We start from the raw sequence: 15,512 nt of genomic DNA on the forward strand, positions 1-15,512 counted from the left end.
TTTACATTCTGTGGTAACATGTTCTGTTATTGTTCAATCACAGGTCCCAATGTTCGCTCCCTGGATGACTAATAAACTGACATTTAATGTGCCTTTCACCTCTAATAGGGCTTTGTGAATATGAAAAATGGCAGTGCGAATGTTGATTCAGATTCGACAACAAACTTTAAGTCCTTCTAATATAGAAGATGGAGACAGTGCTCGGATAGATAAAGGTGAAGACCCTATAATAGGAATGTGCATGTTAAGGCATATTCTGCAAACAGTGGCCCCACAGCTTCATGAATATTACTTTTAATTACAGAGAGAGTAAAAGAAAATTCAAAATGCAATATTTTACTTACTTCACCACTAGACTTCTTCCTATGAATTACTGGATCCAGTGTTTTAAATTGCAATGTTTTTGCCTTCTGTGTTGTTTGTAATGTACGTGTGATGACAACTTCTTCGCCTTTGCGATCAGCCATCAACAATTTTATTTGGCCCCTTATCTAAACAATAAAACCAACAAGATCAATGACATTTAACATTAAAACATGCAACATCTATTACTTAGGTACTCAACAATGAAAAATGAGCCAGTTTACCAGCAGTATTATATGGATGAAACAGTGATAAAGTAACTTCATGCATAATTCACAAAGATCCAAACAGACTGATCCGTCCTTACCTTCAAGTGCCACACCTCCCAGTACTGCCAATAGCAACTAACGGTACTCCTAGATTTCTAAACGAGAGAGAGAGAGAGAGAGAGAGAGGGGGGGGGGGGGGGGGGGGGCAGGGGTGTAGGGGGGGGGGGGGGATTCCAACGGAGTGCTACTGTTTATGACATAAATAAATTAATATGGTGGATAATATCAAAATCTCCCTGACACTGCTCATAAATGATACCACTATATACGGTGCAGCAGAAAGAACTCCCTGATTTGAGAGGCAGCGTGCAGTGACACAGAGTATTGTGGTGGGAGGGGGGTGGGGGGTGGGGCGGGGCACAGCCCTGAATACCTGCATATGTGCCATTTTCAGTGTATGATATGACTTAGGTGAACTTCGCACTTTTGTCATGGAGCAGGACCCTATTCCTGATAAGAAACCATTTATTCACTGGTTTCGAATTTTCAAGAGACAGGATCTGCATTAAAATGAAAACCCCAAAGTAGGCGACAGTCTACAACAGGCCCATAAAATGTTGCTGCATTGAGAGGTTCAGTTCATTAACCTTCTCAACATTCTGCAAGAAAGGGCGCATTAGCCTTCTGATCATCTGATCGACATGTGAGAAGAATCTTGCAATGAGATTTGAAAATTTATCCCTACAAGACATGTTGGTTCAGGAACTGAGAAGGTGAGATTATAAAGTACGTACAACACTGTGTGAAGACATGCTTCAAAATGTTCACCGAGAAGATGTGTTTTTTTAAGACGAGGCACATTTTCATCCATCAGTCACAGTAAACAAACAAAATTAAAGGTACTGCTCCGAAAACAACTCCCTAGGAAATCCGCCAATGACCACTCCATAGTCCCTAGTAACAATGTGCTGTGCTGTTTTTAGTTTTGATGTGATTGGTCCATATATATATGAGATTATGAGATTTGAAGCTTGCACAGGATAGAGTAGCATGGAGAGCTGCATCAAACAAGTCTCAGGACTGAAGAGAAGAACAACAACATATATATATATATATATATACTGAAAAAGTCAGAGTCTTACTGACATCACACACAGCAGCACTCATGAATGCATCAAAAGAAGAGGTGAGATATGAAAGGGTGGGGTGTACAATGTGATACCTGAAGAACACTCTGTGACAGAACCCAAGGTGATACAACTATATAGGCTTCAGTTAACATAAAGTCTTTGGATATTGTACTAAGTGACATTGTGAATACTTGACAAGAAGAAGGGACCGGTTGGTAGGACATGTTCTGAGGCATCAAGCGATCACAAATTTAGCATTGGATGGCAGCGTGGAGGGTAAAAATCATAGAGGGAGACCAAGAGATGAATACACTAAGCAGATTCAGAAGGATGTAGGTTGCAGTAAGTACTGGGAGATGATGAAGCTTGCACAGGATAGAGTAGCATGGAGAGCTGCATCAAACAAGTCTCAGGACTGAAGAGAACAACAACAACAACATTGTGAATAATTATCATCAGAGTGCCCCCCCATGAACCATGGACCTTGCCGTTGGCGGGGAGGCTTGCGTGCCTCAGCGATACAGATAGCCGTACCGTAGGTGCAACCACAATGGAGGGGTATCTGTTGAGAGACCAGACAAGTGCGTGGTTCCTGAAGAGGGGCAGCAGCCTTTTCAGTAGTTGCAGGAGCAACAGTCTGGATGATTGACTGATCTGGCCTTGTAACACTAACCAAAACGGCCTTGCTGTACTGGTACTGCAAACGGCTGAAAGCAAGGGGAAACTAAAGCTGTCATTTTTCCCAAGGGCATGCAGCTTTACTGTATGGTCAAATGATGATGGCATCCTCTTGGGTAAAATATTCCAGAGGTAAAATAGTCCCCCATTCGGATCTCCGGGCGGGGACTACTCCAGAGGATGTCGTTATCAGGAGAAACAAAACTGGCGTTCTACGGATCGGTGCGTGGAATGTCAGATCCCTTAATCAGGCAGGTAGGTTAGAAAATTTAAAAAGGGAAATGGATAGATTAAAGTTAGATATAGTGGGAATTAGTCAAGTTCGGTGGCAGGAGGAACAAGACTTTTGGTCAGGTGAATACAGGGTTATAAATACAAAATCAAATATGGGTAATGCAGGAGTAGGTTTAAAAATGAATTAAAAAAATAGGATTGCGGGTAAGCTACTACAAACAGCATAGTGAACGCATTATTGTGGCCAAGATAGACACAAAGCCCACGCCTACTACAGTAGTACAAGTTTATATACCAACTAGCTCTGCAGATGACGAAGAAATGTATGATGAAATATAAGAAATTATTCAGATAGTGAAAGGAGAGGAAAATTTAATAGTAATGGGTGACTGGAATTCGGTAGTAGGAAAGGGGACAGAAGGAAACGTAGTAGGTGAATATGGAATGGGGTTAAGGAATGAAAGAGGAAGCTGTCTGGTAGAATTTTGCACAGAGCACAACTTAATCGTAGCTAACACTTGGTTCAAGAATCATAAAAGAAGGTTGTATACATGCCTGGAGATACAGACAGGTTTCAGATAGATTATATAATGGTAAGACAGAGATTTAGGAACCAGGTTTAAAATTGTAAGACAGTTACAGGGGCAGATGTGGACTCTGACCACAATCTATTGGTTATGAACGGTAGATTAAAACTGAAGAAACTGCAAAAAGGTGGGAATTTAAGGAGATGGGACCTGGATAAACTGAAAGAACCAGAGGTTGTACAGAGTTTTAGGGAGATCATAAGGGAACAATTGACAGGAATGGGGGAATGAAATATAGTAGAAGAAGAATGGGTAGCTTTGAGGGATGAAGTAGTGAAGGCAGCAGACGATCAAGTAGGTAAAAAGACGAGGGCTAGTAGAAATCTTTGGGTAACATAAGAAATACTGAATTTAATTGATGAAGGGAGAAAATATAAAAATGCAGTAAATGAAGCAGGCAAAAAGGAATACAAACGTCTAAAAATTAGATCGACAGGAAGTGCAAAATGGCTAAGCAGGGATGGCTAGAGTACAAATGTAAAGATGTAGAAGCATGTATCACTAGGGGTAAGATAGATACTGCCTACAGGCAAGTTAAAGAGACCTTTGGAGAAAAAAGAACCACTTGCATGAATATCAAGAGCTCAGATGGAAACCCAGTTCTAAGCAAAGAAGGGAAAGCAGAAAGGTAGAAGGAGTATATAGAGGGTCTATACAAGGGTGGTGTACTTGAGGACAATATTATGGAAATGGAAGAGGATGTAGATGAAGATGAAATGGGAGATATGATAATGCGTGAAGAGTTTGACATAGCACTGAAATATCTGTGAGTTGAAACAAGGCCTCAGGAGTAAACAACATTCCATTAGAACTACTGACAGCCTTGGGAGAGCCAGTCCTGACAAAACTCTACCATCTGGGGAGCAAGATGTATGAGACAGGCGAAATACCCTCAGACTTCAAGGAGAATGTAATAATTCCAATCCCAAAGAAAGCAGGTGTTGACAGATGTGAAAATTAAACTATCAGTTTAATAAGTCATGGCTGCAAAATACTAACGCGAATTCCTCACAGACGAATGGAAAAACTGGTAGAAGACGACCTCGGGGAAGATCAGTTTGGATTCCATAGAAATACTGGAACACGTGAGGCAATACTGACCCCCCCCCCTCCATTTTTTTATGGTTTTAGGGCACAAATCTGCTACGGTCATTAGCGCCCGGTCTGTAAAAAAACGAAACTGGAAACCAGCAGCAATGGGAACGAAACTCAAAAAATTGGAGAAACTAAAAACAGAATTGATCGCTAGTGGCAGGAATGGGATATTTTATGATAGAAGATGTCCTGTAGTGGAGCGAGTGGGGTGCTGCTATTTTCTATTACTTCTTGCAGTGGTAGCCATCAACAAATGGGGTGCAGATTCTTATTTTCCTCATTCAAATAGCAAGGAAAATACAATGAGCAGATGGGTGATATAGCAATGAATCCCCCCCCACCCCGTCCCCCAATCCCAGATAGCAGCTGACATGTTCATGGAGGCCTTTGAAACAATGGCACTTTGTTCAGCTCCTTTATGCTCCTGCAGCTGATTCAGATGCATGATCCCATGGTAAGACGCAGCTACACAAGTTTCATGAATATTTGCACAAAATTCACAAGGACATTCCATTTGTGCTCACAGAAGAGAAAAATGATGTAATTCCATTCCTAGACATGGAAGTATATAGGATATCAGATGGCACACTAGTGCTTACAGTATATCAAAAGCCAACACGGCAGTTAGCAGTGCACTTATCTTATGTGACGAATGTCACTGACTGGATTAGTGAACACATACACAGGGTTGGTGTCCAGCCTTTCTTCTACACCACCTGCAAGTTCCATAATGTGCTACGCTGCACCAGTGACACGATAGATGCTCTGCACACTACAGGATCATACAAGGTAGACTGTGACTGTGAAGAAGTTTACATTAGCAAAAGTGGCAGGCCTGAAGCAACATAGAATGAGCGGTACATCTGACTTGAGCAGGCCAACAAAACTGCAATGGCTAAACACAAGAAGGTTGGAGCAAAAACACAAAATTCAACTAAACATGTGTTCTTGTCAAGCAGCCTGTGATGCTGAAATGCAAGGTCAGAGAAGCCACTGAGAGATTAAAACACCCCAACAACACGAACCGATGAACTCAGGCTTGCACCATCCTGGTTGCCAACCATCAGAGCCCAACAGGCAACACTAATAACACAAAATGTGTGTGTTACTGGCAAGAAACTGCTGCTGCTTGGCCTACATCCATCATCCCATTTGTTTATAACTATTAATCATAGCACACATCGTAAGAAGTAATAAAAAACAGTAGACCCCCTTCCTTCACCACAGGACACCTATATTATAACAAAGATTTTTTTTTTTTTTTTTTTTTTTTTTAATTATGGCAATGTCGTGCTCCACTGAGCAGGCTACAGAAAGTGTAAGTGAATGTGTAAAACAAGAAATACAACAAAGAAGTGAATATCGAAAAAAACCAGTGAGACAGATTTATATAAATGTTCATACATACAATGTGGGCCTACAGCACAGATCACCTGACCCACCGTAAGATCAACAGATATCAGAAGCATGAAGATATGTTACAGCCTCACAATCGATGATGATGTACTTTATGGTTATCAGGGCCTCAAATGGGTTACTGTATGATAAAATCAGAAACTTAATATACTATATCCCATTCAGAGTCTTACAAAATAGGTTTTTCTGTCAGTATAACTATAACATATATTGATGTCCAATCTAATTTCACTACATAGTGAGTGAATTGGCATATCTCAGGAGCGTGCTACCGTCAAGTGGAAGTTATGCCCAGGGAACAGGCATAGAAGTCTGCTGCAATGTGCTACCACCTGGTGGCATTGACATAAACTTGCAGTTGAGTGGTAAGGACTAGCTGTGCACACTGTGAACTGTGCAGATTGTTTATCAACTCTGTATGTATTTGCCCCATAAGGCAATTACATCACACCAGCTGCTCATGCGCAAAAGCTCCTTAAAACATGCACAACTGAAGGTATGCTTGGGACCCTAATGCCAACTTTCACAGTCAGTAGTAAAGCAGCATGGCGCAGTAGATTTAGTTCCGTTTATTGTAGATTATCACAGCTACATTACACTTAACAGCATACTCAACTTCAGTGAGTACTCATTCTATTAAGAAGCCTCTTCTTAAATGCTTAGCATTTCCCCAAACGGGGTTGTCAAACATTAAAATCCTTTGAAAGAAAGGTTAGTGGTGGCAACTGTTGCATTAAATTGAATATCTGAAGAAATTATCTCCCTGTCCAGGGTTGGTAATCATTCAGAGAATTATAAACATAGTTGCAAACTCAGTATGCAAAGGGAGACAGCTATCTACCGTATATAATGAGACAGTAGAGGATGGAAACATTTTTTAATGACCTCTGAGAATCAGCACAGTTTTAGCAAATATCTCTTTTAAGAACTACACAGCTGCCTGATAAAATAACAACTGGTACAATTAAGCAAAGGATGAGGGGACTGAATGTGAACAGAAGAGTAAATTATGTCCTGGTGTCTTCACTTGCTGCTGGCTGAGGAATTATATCAGCAATCAACACTGACACCACCTTCACCAAAGATTCCTATTTTTACTTTATTTTTCTTTCCATACTGTAAGGCTTTATGTGATTCGAGTTCTGAAACTGAAAAGGAATGGGCAACTCTATTACCTGTGCTCCACCAGTCTACAGAATTGTGGTGGGGGTTTCCCCAGAGAACTATCTTCCACCAAGGGACTCCAGTTGAATGCAGTGGTTCTCTGGCCAAGATTGAGGGGTTATGGTCATCGATATTGAAGAAGAAAAGTTTGGATAGGTTTCCACTCATCATACAAAGAGGAAAGATGTCAGTCGGTTGGTTTGGTTGGTCTAAAGAAGGGCTGAAGGGACCAAACTGCTAGGTCATCGGTACCTTGTTCCCGAAAAATAATTACACAAGGGAAAGAAGAAAAAAAGGAGACATACAGCACAATAACAGGAGAATGGAAGAATCAGAAGAATGACAGAAGGACAACCAACACTACTATGGACAAAACAGGAAAAGAAAACCACAGAGAGAAGCAAGAAACAGGTAGAAAGGATAAAAACAAGAGAGCAGATGACCATGGCTGGCCAACCACGAATATAAAAAGGTAAAGCCAGCCACTCTGCAACACGTTAAAACATTCAGCCTAAAAGCATCAGCATGGAGAACACAACGGGACAAAGGACATGTGCAAAAACTTACATAGAATGATAAAACCCACCGTCACATATAAAACGTAAAACTAAATTAGCCAATGAGGCATTGTCAGCTAAAATTAATGGCAACAAGTCCAGTAACTGAAGAGTCCATCACACGGCAGCCAGAGAAGGACAGCTCACCAAGATATGGGTAACTGTCAGCCGGGCGCCGCACCGACACTGAGTTGGGTCATCACAGCGCAGGAGGTATGTGTCACCCAAGTGTGGCCAATGCAGAACCGACAGAGAGCCACAGAGACCCTGCGAGAGGCCCCCATGGAGGTCTTCCAACACTCATAGCCTCCTTAATGGCACGCAGTTTGTTGTGCGTACTGAGGTTATGCCATTCAGTCTCCCAAAGCCGCAAAACCTTGTGGCGTAGTACTGAACGCAAGTCAGTTGCAGAGAAGTTGATCTCCATAAGTGGTTTCTGCATAACCTGTTTGGCCAGCCTGTCGGTAAGTTCTTTGCCTGGGATTCTGATGTGACTTGGGGTCCAGACAATCACCACTGAACAACTGGACCACTTCAGGGCATAGATGGACTCCTGGATGATCACTACCAAGGGTAGCACTAGTCGATAGCTCGCAAGCAGCTAAAGGAGTCAGTATACAGAAGAAACAACTGCCCAGGGCATGAACGGATGTGCTCAAGAGCACAAGATATAGCCACCAGCTCGGTAGTGAAAACACTGCAGCCATCAGGCAAGGAATGCTGTTCAATATGTCCTTCATGGACATACGTGTAGGCTGACGTGATCATCAGCCATCAAGCCATTGGTGTAAACCACATCAAGGCGTCGGTACATGCCAAGAATCGAGAGGAAGTGGCAGCGGAGAGCCACAAGGTTAACTGAGTCTTTACAACCATATGAAAGGCCCTGGCGAAGCTGCAGTCTAGCTGTGCACCATGGAGGTGTATGTGAATGGACCTCGAGTATAGATAGTAAAGGCAAGGACTCCACTTCGGAAAGAAGGGATCGGACATGAACTGCAATTGGAAGCCCTGCCCTGGGTCGCCGATATGGGGAGATGAACTGCTGTCGGTGGGAAAAGGAGACAGTAATTCAAATGCGCAGGAAAACTATGAATGTGTGCAATGTAACTCGCCAACAGTTGTGCATGCCTAACCTGCAATGGAGGGACTCCGGCCTCCACCAGGATGCTGGTCACCAGACTCGTCCTCAAAGCTCCTATTGTTAAGAGAACGCCACAGTGGCGCAGTGGGTCGAGTAAACGCAAAGCACAATGCTGAAGGCGCTGCCAAACTGTAAACCAGACTACCATAGTCAAGGCGGGATTGAACAATGGCTCTGTAGAGCTGCAGCAGTGTAGAGCGATCTGCACCCCAATTGGTGTTGCTCAGGCAGCAGAGGGCATTGAGGTGCTGCCAGTACTTCTGCTTAAGTTGACAAAGATGAGGAAGCCAAGTCAATCAGGCATCAAAAACCAGTCCTAAGAATCGATATGTCTCCACTACAGTGAGTGTATCATCATTAAGGTAAAGTTCCGGTTCCAGATAAACGGTACAATGCCGACAGAAGTGCATAACACAGACTTTGCAGCCATAAACTGGAAACCGTGGGCTAGAGCCCATGACTGCGTCTTGTGGATGGCTCCCTGTTGGTGCCACTCAGCAACACCAGTACTGGTGGAGCAGTACGAAATGCAGTCGTCTCAGAGAAGGTGGGACTGAATGCCCTACAGCTGCTGCTAGACCATTAATGGCCACTAAAAAATAAACATACACTCAATACAGAGCCCTGTGGGACCCTATTCTCCTGGATATGTGGGGAACTACGGGAGGCACCAACTTGGACATGGAAAGTACGAAGTGACAAGAAATTCTGGATAAAAATCGGGAGTGGGCCTCGGAGACCCCACTCGTATAATGTGGCAAGGATATGATGTCGCCAGGTGGTGTCATACGGTTTTCATAAATTAAAAAAGACGGCAACCACATGTTGCCATCTGGAAAAGGCAGTTCGGATGGCAGACCCGAGGGACACAAGATTATCAGTGGTAGAGCAACTCCGGCGGAAGCCGCCCTGACATGGAGCCAGCAGGCCACATGACTCCAAGACCCAACCCAACTGCCAACAAACCATACGTTCCAGCACCTTACAAAGAACGTCGGTGAGGCTGATGGCTCGATAGCCATCCACATCAAGCGGGTTTCTACCAGATCTGAACACCGAAATGATGGTGCTCTCCCGTCATTGTGATGGAAAGACGCCATCGCACCAGATCCGGTTGAAGATAACGAGATGTCACTTGTAGTCAGATGAGAGACGTTTAATCATCTGACTGTGGATCCGATCTAGCCAAGGAGCAGTATCGGGGCAATGTGCAAAGGCACTGAAGAGCTTCCACTCCGTAAATGCAGCATTATAGGCATTATGTGACGTGTAGTGAACGAGAGAACTTTCCCTTCCAGCCGTCGTTTGAGAGTGTGAAAGCCTGCGAGTAATTCTCCAACGCAGACGCATGAGCACAGTGCTCAGCAAAGTGCTCGGCAATCGCAATTGCGTCGGTAGATAACACGCCATTTGCATTAACACCGGGAACACCTGTTGGGGTCTGGTACCCAAAAACATGTTTGATCTTTGCCTAGACTTCGGGAGGTGATGTATGGCACCCAATGGTCGAGACATATCTCTCCCAACACTCCTGCTTCTATCATTGGCAAACGCGTACACAGAGCCGTTTAAAGGTGCTCCAGGGAAGGGTGCCGCTTATGCCACTGTAGAGCTTGTCAACGTTCCTTAATTGCTTCAGCAACTTCTGGCAAACACCAAGGGATTGACTTTCACCGGGGCCATCCTAAAGAGCGAGAGATTGCGTTTTCTGCCACAGAAAGCATTGTTGTAATCACCTGCTCAACCATCACTCTCTGTTACTGTGTGGGGGAGAGTCAACGGTGACAGCAGAGGTGACAGTTTCCCAGTCTGCCTTGTTTTAAAGTCCATCTGGGCAGGCATCCGTGTGCCTGACACCAGGTCAGTGAGAGGAAGATGGGGAAGTGATCACCACCACACAGGTCGTCATGTGCTCTCCAGTGGATAGATGGGAGAAGTCCTGGGCCGCAAATTGATAAAGCAATGGCCGAGTAACTACCATGAGCCACACTGAAATGTGTGGCAGCACCAGTACTTAAGATGCAAAGGCCGAACTGATACAGTAAAGTTTCGACATCTCTGCCTCAGCCAATAAGCATGGTGCCATCCCACAAGGGGTTATGGGCATTAAGATCTCCCAAAAGTAGGAAAGGTTTAGGGAGTTGATCAATCAGTGCAGCTAATACATTCTGGGGTATTGCAAGATCTGGAGGAAGATACACATCGCAGACAGTTATTTCCTGTGTCGTCCTTATTCTGACAGCCACAGCTTCAAGAGGGTTTTGAAGGGGTCTGTTCACTACAGACCGAGTTTAGGTCATAAACACAAACTCCACCTGACACTCGATTATAGTCGCTACGATTCCTGTAATATCACTTATAGCTGCGGAGGGCAGGGGTCCGCATTTCTGGGAACCAGGTTTCCTGGAGGGCAATGCAGATAGCAGGTGTAAGGCTTAACAGTTGCCGTAGCTCAGCCAAGTGGAGGAAAAAACTGCCGCAGTTCCAATGGAGGATGACATCGTGAGACTGGGAAGGCATGGAACATTCAATGAGGCAGTTTACACTTCAGAATCACCTGCTACCACTGACTTTTTGCCTGTGCAGTCTATATCCATTGTGGTGGTGGTGGTGGTGGTGGTGGTGGTGGTGGTGGTGGTGGTTGGTGTTTAACGTCCCGTCGACAACGAGGTCATTAGAGACGGAGCGCAAGCTCGGGTGAGGGAAGGATTGGGAAGGAAATCGGCCGTGCCCTTTCAAAGGAACCATCCCGGCATTTGCCTGAAACGATTTAGGGAAATCACGGAAAACCTAAATCAAGATGGCCGGAGACGGGATTGAACCGTTGTCCTCCCGATATATCCATTGTGCTTGAGGGTCCGGCAAGATCTAGGACCTCAGCAGACGCCAAAATCTCCACCTCACCCGCTGACGCAGAGTTTGTAGGTAGTGGTGGTGTGGGTGCCACCGCAATTCCCTTGGTCTTGGGGATCTTCTATTTGGATTTCTCTCGCTGCACCTTGGGTTTACCTGCCTGGGAGGACTTCACTGATTCAGTCTCTGGGACGGAGGATGAGTGTGAAGCAGTAAGACCACCTGCTTTTGGGCTCTTCAGCAACTGGCAGGTGTCTTCTTTCCCACTAGTAGAAACCTGGCAAGGGAGTGACCCCAGAGACCCCTTCCTAGCGAGAGGAATCGAAGAAGATTTACACTTCTCTGGCGCAGAAGTGGGGACTGATATCCCCAATAGTTGGGGGTAGGGGTGTTACTCCCGAAGTAGCTGGTGCAGGAGCAACAGGGAGGGAAGTGGCCCCCCACCATCAAGCGGGCAGGTGTAGTCTTCAGGCTCTGCGAGGTGACTGGGGTTGGCATATCTGATGGGGCTATAACTGTTGTAGCAGCCATGTAAGATGATGTCATACGTATGGGATATAGGCATTCAAATTTCCTCTTAGCCTCAGTGAAGGTCTTCTACTTCATGATTTTCCTTTCTTTCTGGAGAATCTCGCAGTCAGGCAAGCAAGGCAAACGGTGCTCTCTGCAGTTGACACAGATGGGAGGCGGGGCACATGGAGTATTGGGATGTGACGGGCATCCGCAATCTCGACATGCGATGCTGGAAGTACAGCAGGAAGACATGTGGCCGAACTTCCAGCATTTAAAGCACCGCATTGGGGAAGGGATATAGGGCTTTTACATCACAGCAGTAGACCATCACCTTGACGTTATTGGGTTATGTATGATCCTTGAAGGCCAAGATGAAGGCACCAGTGGCAACCTGATTATCCCTCAGACCCTGGTGGACATGCCGAACGAAATGTACGCCTCGCTGCTATAAATTGGTGTGCAGCTCATCATCAGACTGCAAAAGAAGGTCCCTGTGAAATATGATACCCTGGGCCCTATTTAAGTTCTCATGGGGCGTGATGGTTACAGAAACATCCCCCAGCTTGTCACAAGTGAGTAATGCCCATGACTGGGCAGAGGATGCTGTTTTGATCAAGACTGACCCAGATCTCATTTTGGACAATCCCTCCACCTCCCCAAACTTGTCCTCTAAATACTTAACAAAAACTGAGGCTTCATCATTGTGAAAGATTCCCCATCAGCTCTCGAACATACAAGGTACTGGGAGGAATAAGAGCCGCTGCCATCCTTAGCCTGATGTTCCTCCCATGGTGTGACCAAGAAGGGGAACAATTTGGGGTCATACTTCTGTACGTTAAATTGAGCCTGTGAACGCTTAGAGACTGCTGGTGTTTGACCACCAGCAAGAGATGATGTGCCATGCTTCATCACATGTCATCCACCCTGATGCCACCCACTCCAACCAGGGGCACTCCATATGGGCGCCACCTAGCCGCAACAAAGGCCACCTAGCAGGATGGTCATTGCCCGGAGTCCTGATGCCCCATGGTGACAGGCATCTACTCCTTGGCATATGTGGGGAGTTAATGGAGCAGGTATCAGCAGAGCGATCCCCGTGTGGTCAGGGGGCTACAACCAACGGGATACATGGCAGCCGCACCACAATGGACTGGTTACCGTGCTGGATATCGGGTGCAACTAAGCACACAAGTCAATTATCATCGTCAGTGTAGAAAACTATACTGCACAGTTGATGGAAAACCTAGGAGGATGACCTCGCCCAACAGTTGGAGAGTGACCAGAAGTGCAGATCCATGTCAAGAAGGATGCAATAGGTCTCAGCATGTAAAGGACATGACACACCATGTAAGGCACCCTTCCCCAATTGGCTTGCTCTTTGGGAAAATTTGAAAAATGGAGATCAAACCCTACAGGGGACCATCACATAAAGGTCAAAATGTGTGAGACTCCTTTTAGTCGCCTCTTACGACAGGCAGGAATACCTCGGGCCTATTCTAACCCCGGACCCACAGAAAGGAGGGGGTGGGGAGGGGGGGGGGGGAAGACGTATTATCATGCTGTGAAGATTCAGTAACTAAGGAATTGCAAGCTTAATTACTGAGCTTTCTCGTGAAGCTGGTTTCGATAGCAGAGGGAGGCATTCACACAGTCTCACTGTGCCGAAGTACAGCATTTAGTCAGGCTCTAGTTTTCTTGTATTTTTCCATCTTTTTGATAGATGTGATACAGCGGCAAATGAGAAGGTTTTCGACCTTGTTGGTTGGCGCAGTAAGGAGATATTCACAAATTGTTCCATGACCCTGTAATCACTCAAAATTTCATTACATGGGGGCATTCATCCACTGGAAACCATGGAAGATGTACAAATGCAAGACATTTAAAACACTGCATAGCTAGAGGTGCATATGGCTCAATGTCATACCAGTGAACCAAATTTTCCACCTTTTACAGCAATGTGTTCCCACTCAAATTACAGAATGTGTGTCCCAGTATCCACTCTTGTTTTCCTTAGGCCCTTTTCAGATGCAGCAGATAACTGAAATCCACACTCTTCCAGATTAGCATGCAGTTCATTTGATTGCCATATGGAATCAAGGTGGACAATAATGCCCAGAGTCATACTGAGTCTTTTGTGGGGAATAATGGTGAACAGAATGACGTCCAAAGTTGTACAGAAGAGTAAAGTCTGTGATTGAATGGAGTTCAGCATCTTGGTTAAAATGCTTATCATCATCTCTTGCACTGCTACGACCACTAATTTGTCTTCACTGTATAAAAATGGCAGAGAGAGCAGGGGTAGGGGGTGGGGGGGAACCACTTAGTCATAGAGAAGATTTCATCATATCTTCGTACAAACCAGACATTTAGATAAATATGTTCCTCCACGTCTTTGGGACTGGCCTTCCTTCAATGGCACGGTCGGGGGCCAGGGCATGACAGACAGTAGCACAACAGTGTCCATCTCAGTTAATCAAATTGCCTCTCTCTTAACTCACGAGAGTTTTATCCACTTTATCAAAGACCGTCTGCCCTGGTGTTACCCATTGTTTCCACAGGTTCCAACCCACAATAGCTGCTCTATGTAAGGCACTGGTGATTATCTTGCAAAGGCTGCTGGCCCTTGTAGTGCACTGGGTGGCCTTCCCCATATGTTTTGCATTTCTGTACAATACAGAAAGTCGTAGAACAAATCTATGTGGCTCGATGCCACAGACAATCTGTGTCTGACAACAGATTCAACAGTTTACTGTTCAGTTCCAAGATGATTGTTAAGATTTTTTTAGTACTAAACTCTTATATTACCTCAAGCAATGATTTGTTAATATGAAATAACGCCAAGTTGACAGTCCATGTTAAACTGCAGATCACCCCTTTAATTGCCTGGCTAACTCAGTTCCAACTCTGGAAGAAAGTCTGTGAAATGGGACCGTACTCACAAGAGAAACTCCCCTTTGCAACCCCCACCCTCCTCCCTCCAATATAGTTGTAAGATGGCCCAGTGGATAGGCTGTAAAAAACTGAACAAGAAGACAGGAAGAAGGTGTACTGAAATGTGAAAAAAAGAAGCAAAATATAAACAGTGAACCATCCGAGCTCAAGATCTGCAACATCAAGTGAATTTCAATAGTCACGGCATCATGGTTATGTGGTCACCGGCTTTCTTTTCCCCACAAAATTATGAACTGCCCATCTGGTTACTGTGGTGTCTGTTCACTGTATTCAAATTTGTGTCTGTGTCATGGTGTTACGTCCGTTTATGTAAGGGAGGTGTAAGGACAGGACTTCTAGCCGTACATACCCCCTATTTGTGCTACAGACGTACCACATGTTATGACTCTTGCATTCAGTTTTGGAAGCTTTGGCAGTTGAGTTCCTTTGTTCTAACATAGTCCTTACCCATTTATTTGTTGTTTTCATTTCTGTAATAGGTCTATGCGCATGTCGCCTGCACTCACAACTCATCACATTCTCTTACCGCATGACTCATATCGTATAACTGGTGCATAGTATGACAATAGGCAAGACTACAGAAGGAGAATAGACATGTCAATGACCGGACGGAAAGT

General features: G+C 44.8%; 1 protein-coding gene across 2 annotated transcripts in view; it reads right to left on the bottom strand.

Moving 5' to 3' along the window:
* Positions 1 to 15,512, bottom strand: part of LOC124544662 (DNA repair protein RAD50) — a 251,508-nt gene that overhangs the window by 225,862 nt on the left and 10,134 nt on the right. For both annotated transcript variants that reach the window (XM_047123280.1, XM_047123281.1), the window contains one exon: positions 345 to 491. In XM_047123280.1, the coding sequence (XP_046979236.1) occupies positions 345 to 491 (147 nt within the window). The remainder of the gene's footprint in view (positions 1 to 344; positions 492 to 15,512) is intronic.

This window comes from Schistocerca americana, chromosome 8 (genome assembly GCF_021461395.2).
Source record: "Schistocerca americana isolate TAMUIC-IGC-003095 chromosome 8, iqSchAmer2.1, whole genome shotgun sequence".
NCBI lineage: Eukaryota > Metazoa > Arthropoda > Insecta > Orthoptera > Acrididae > Schistocerca > Schistocerca americana.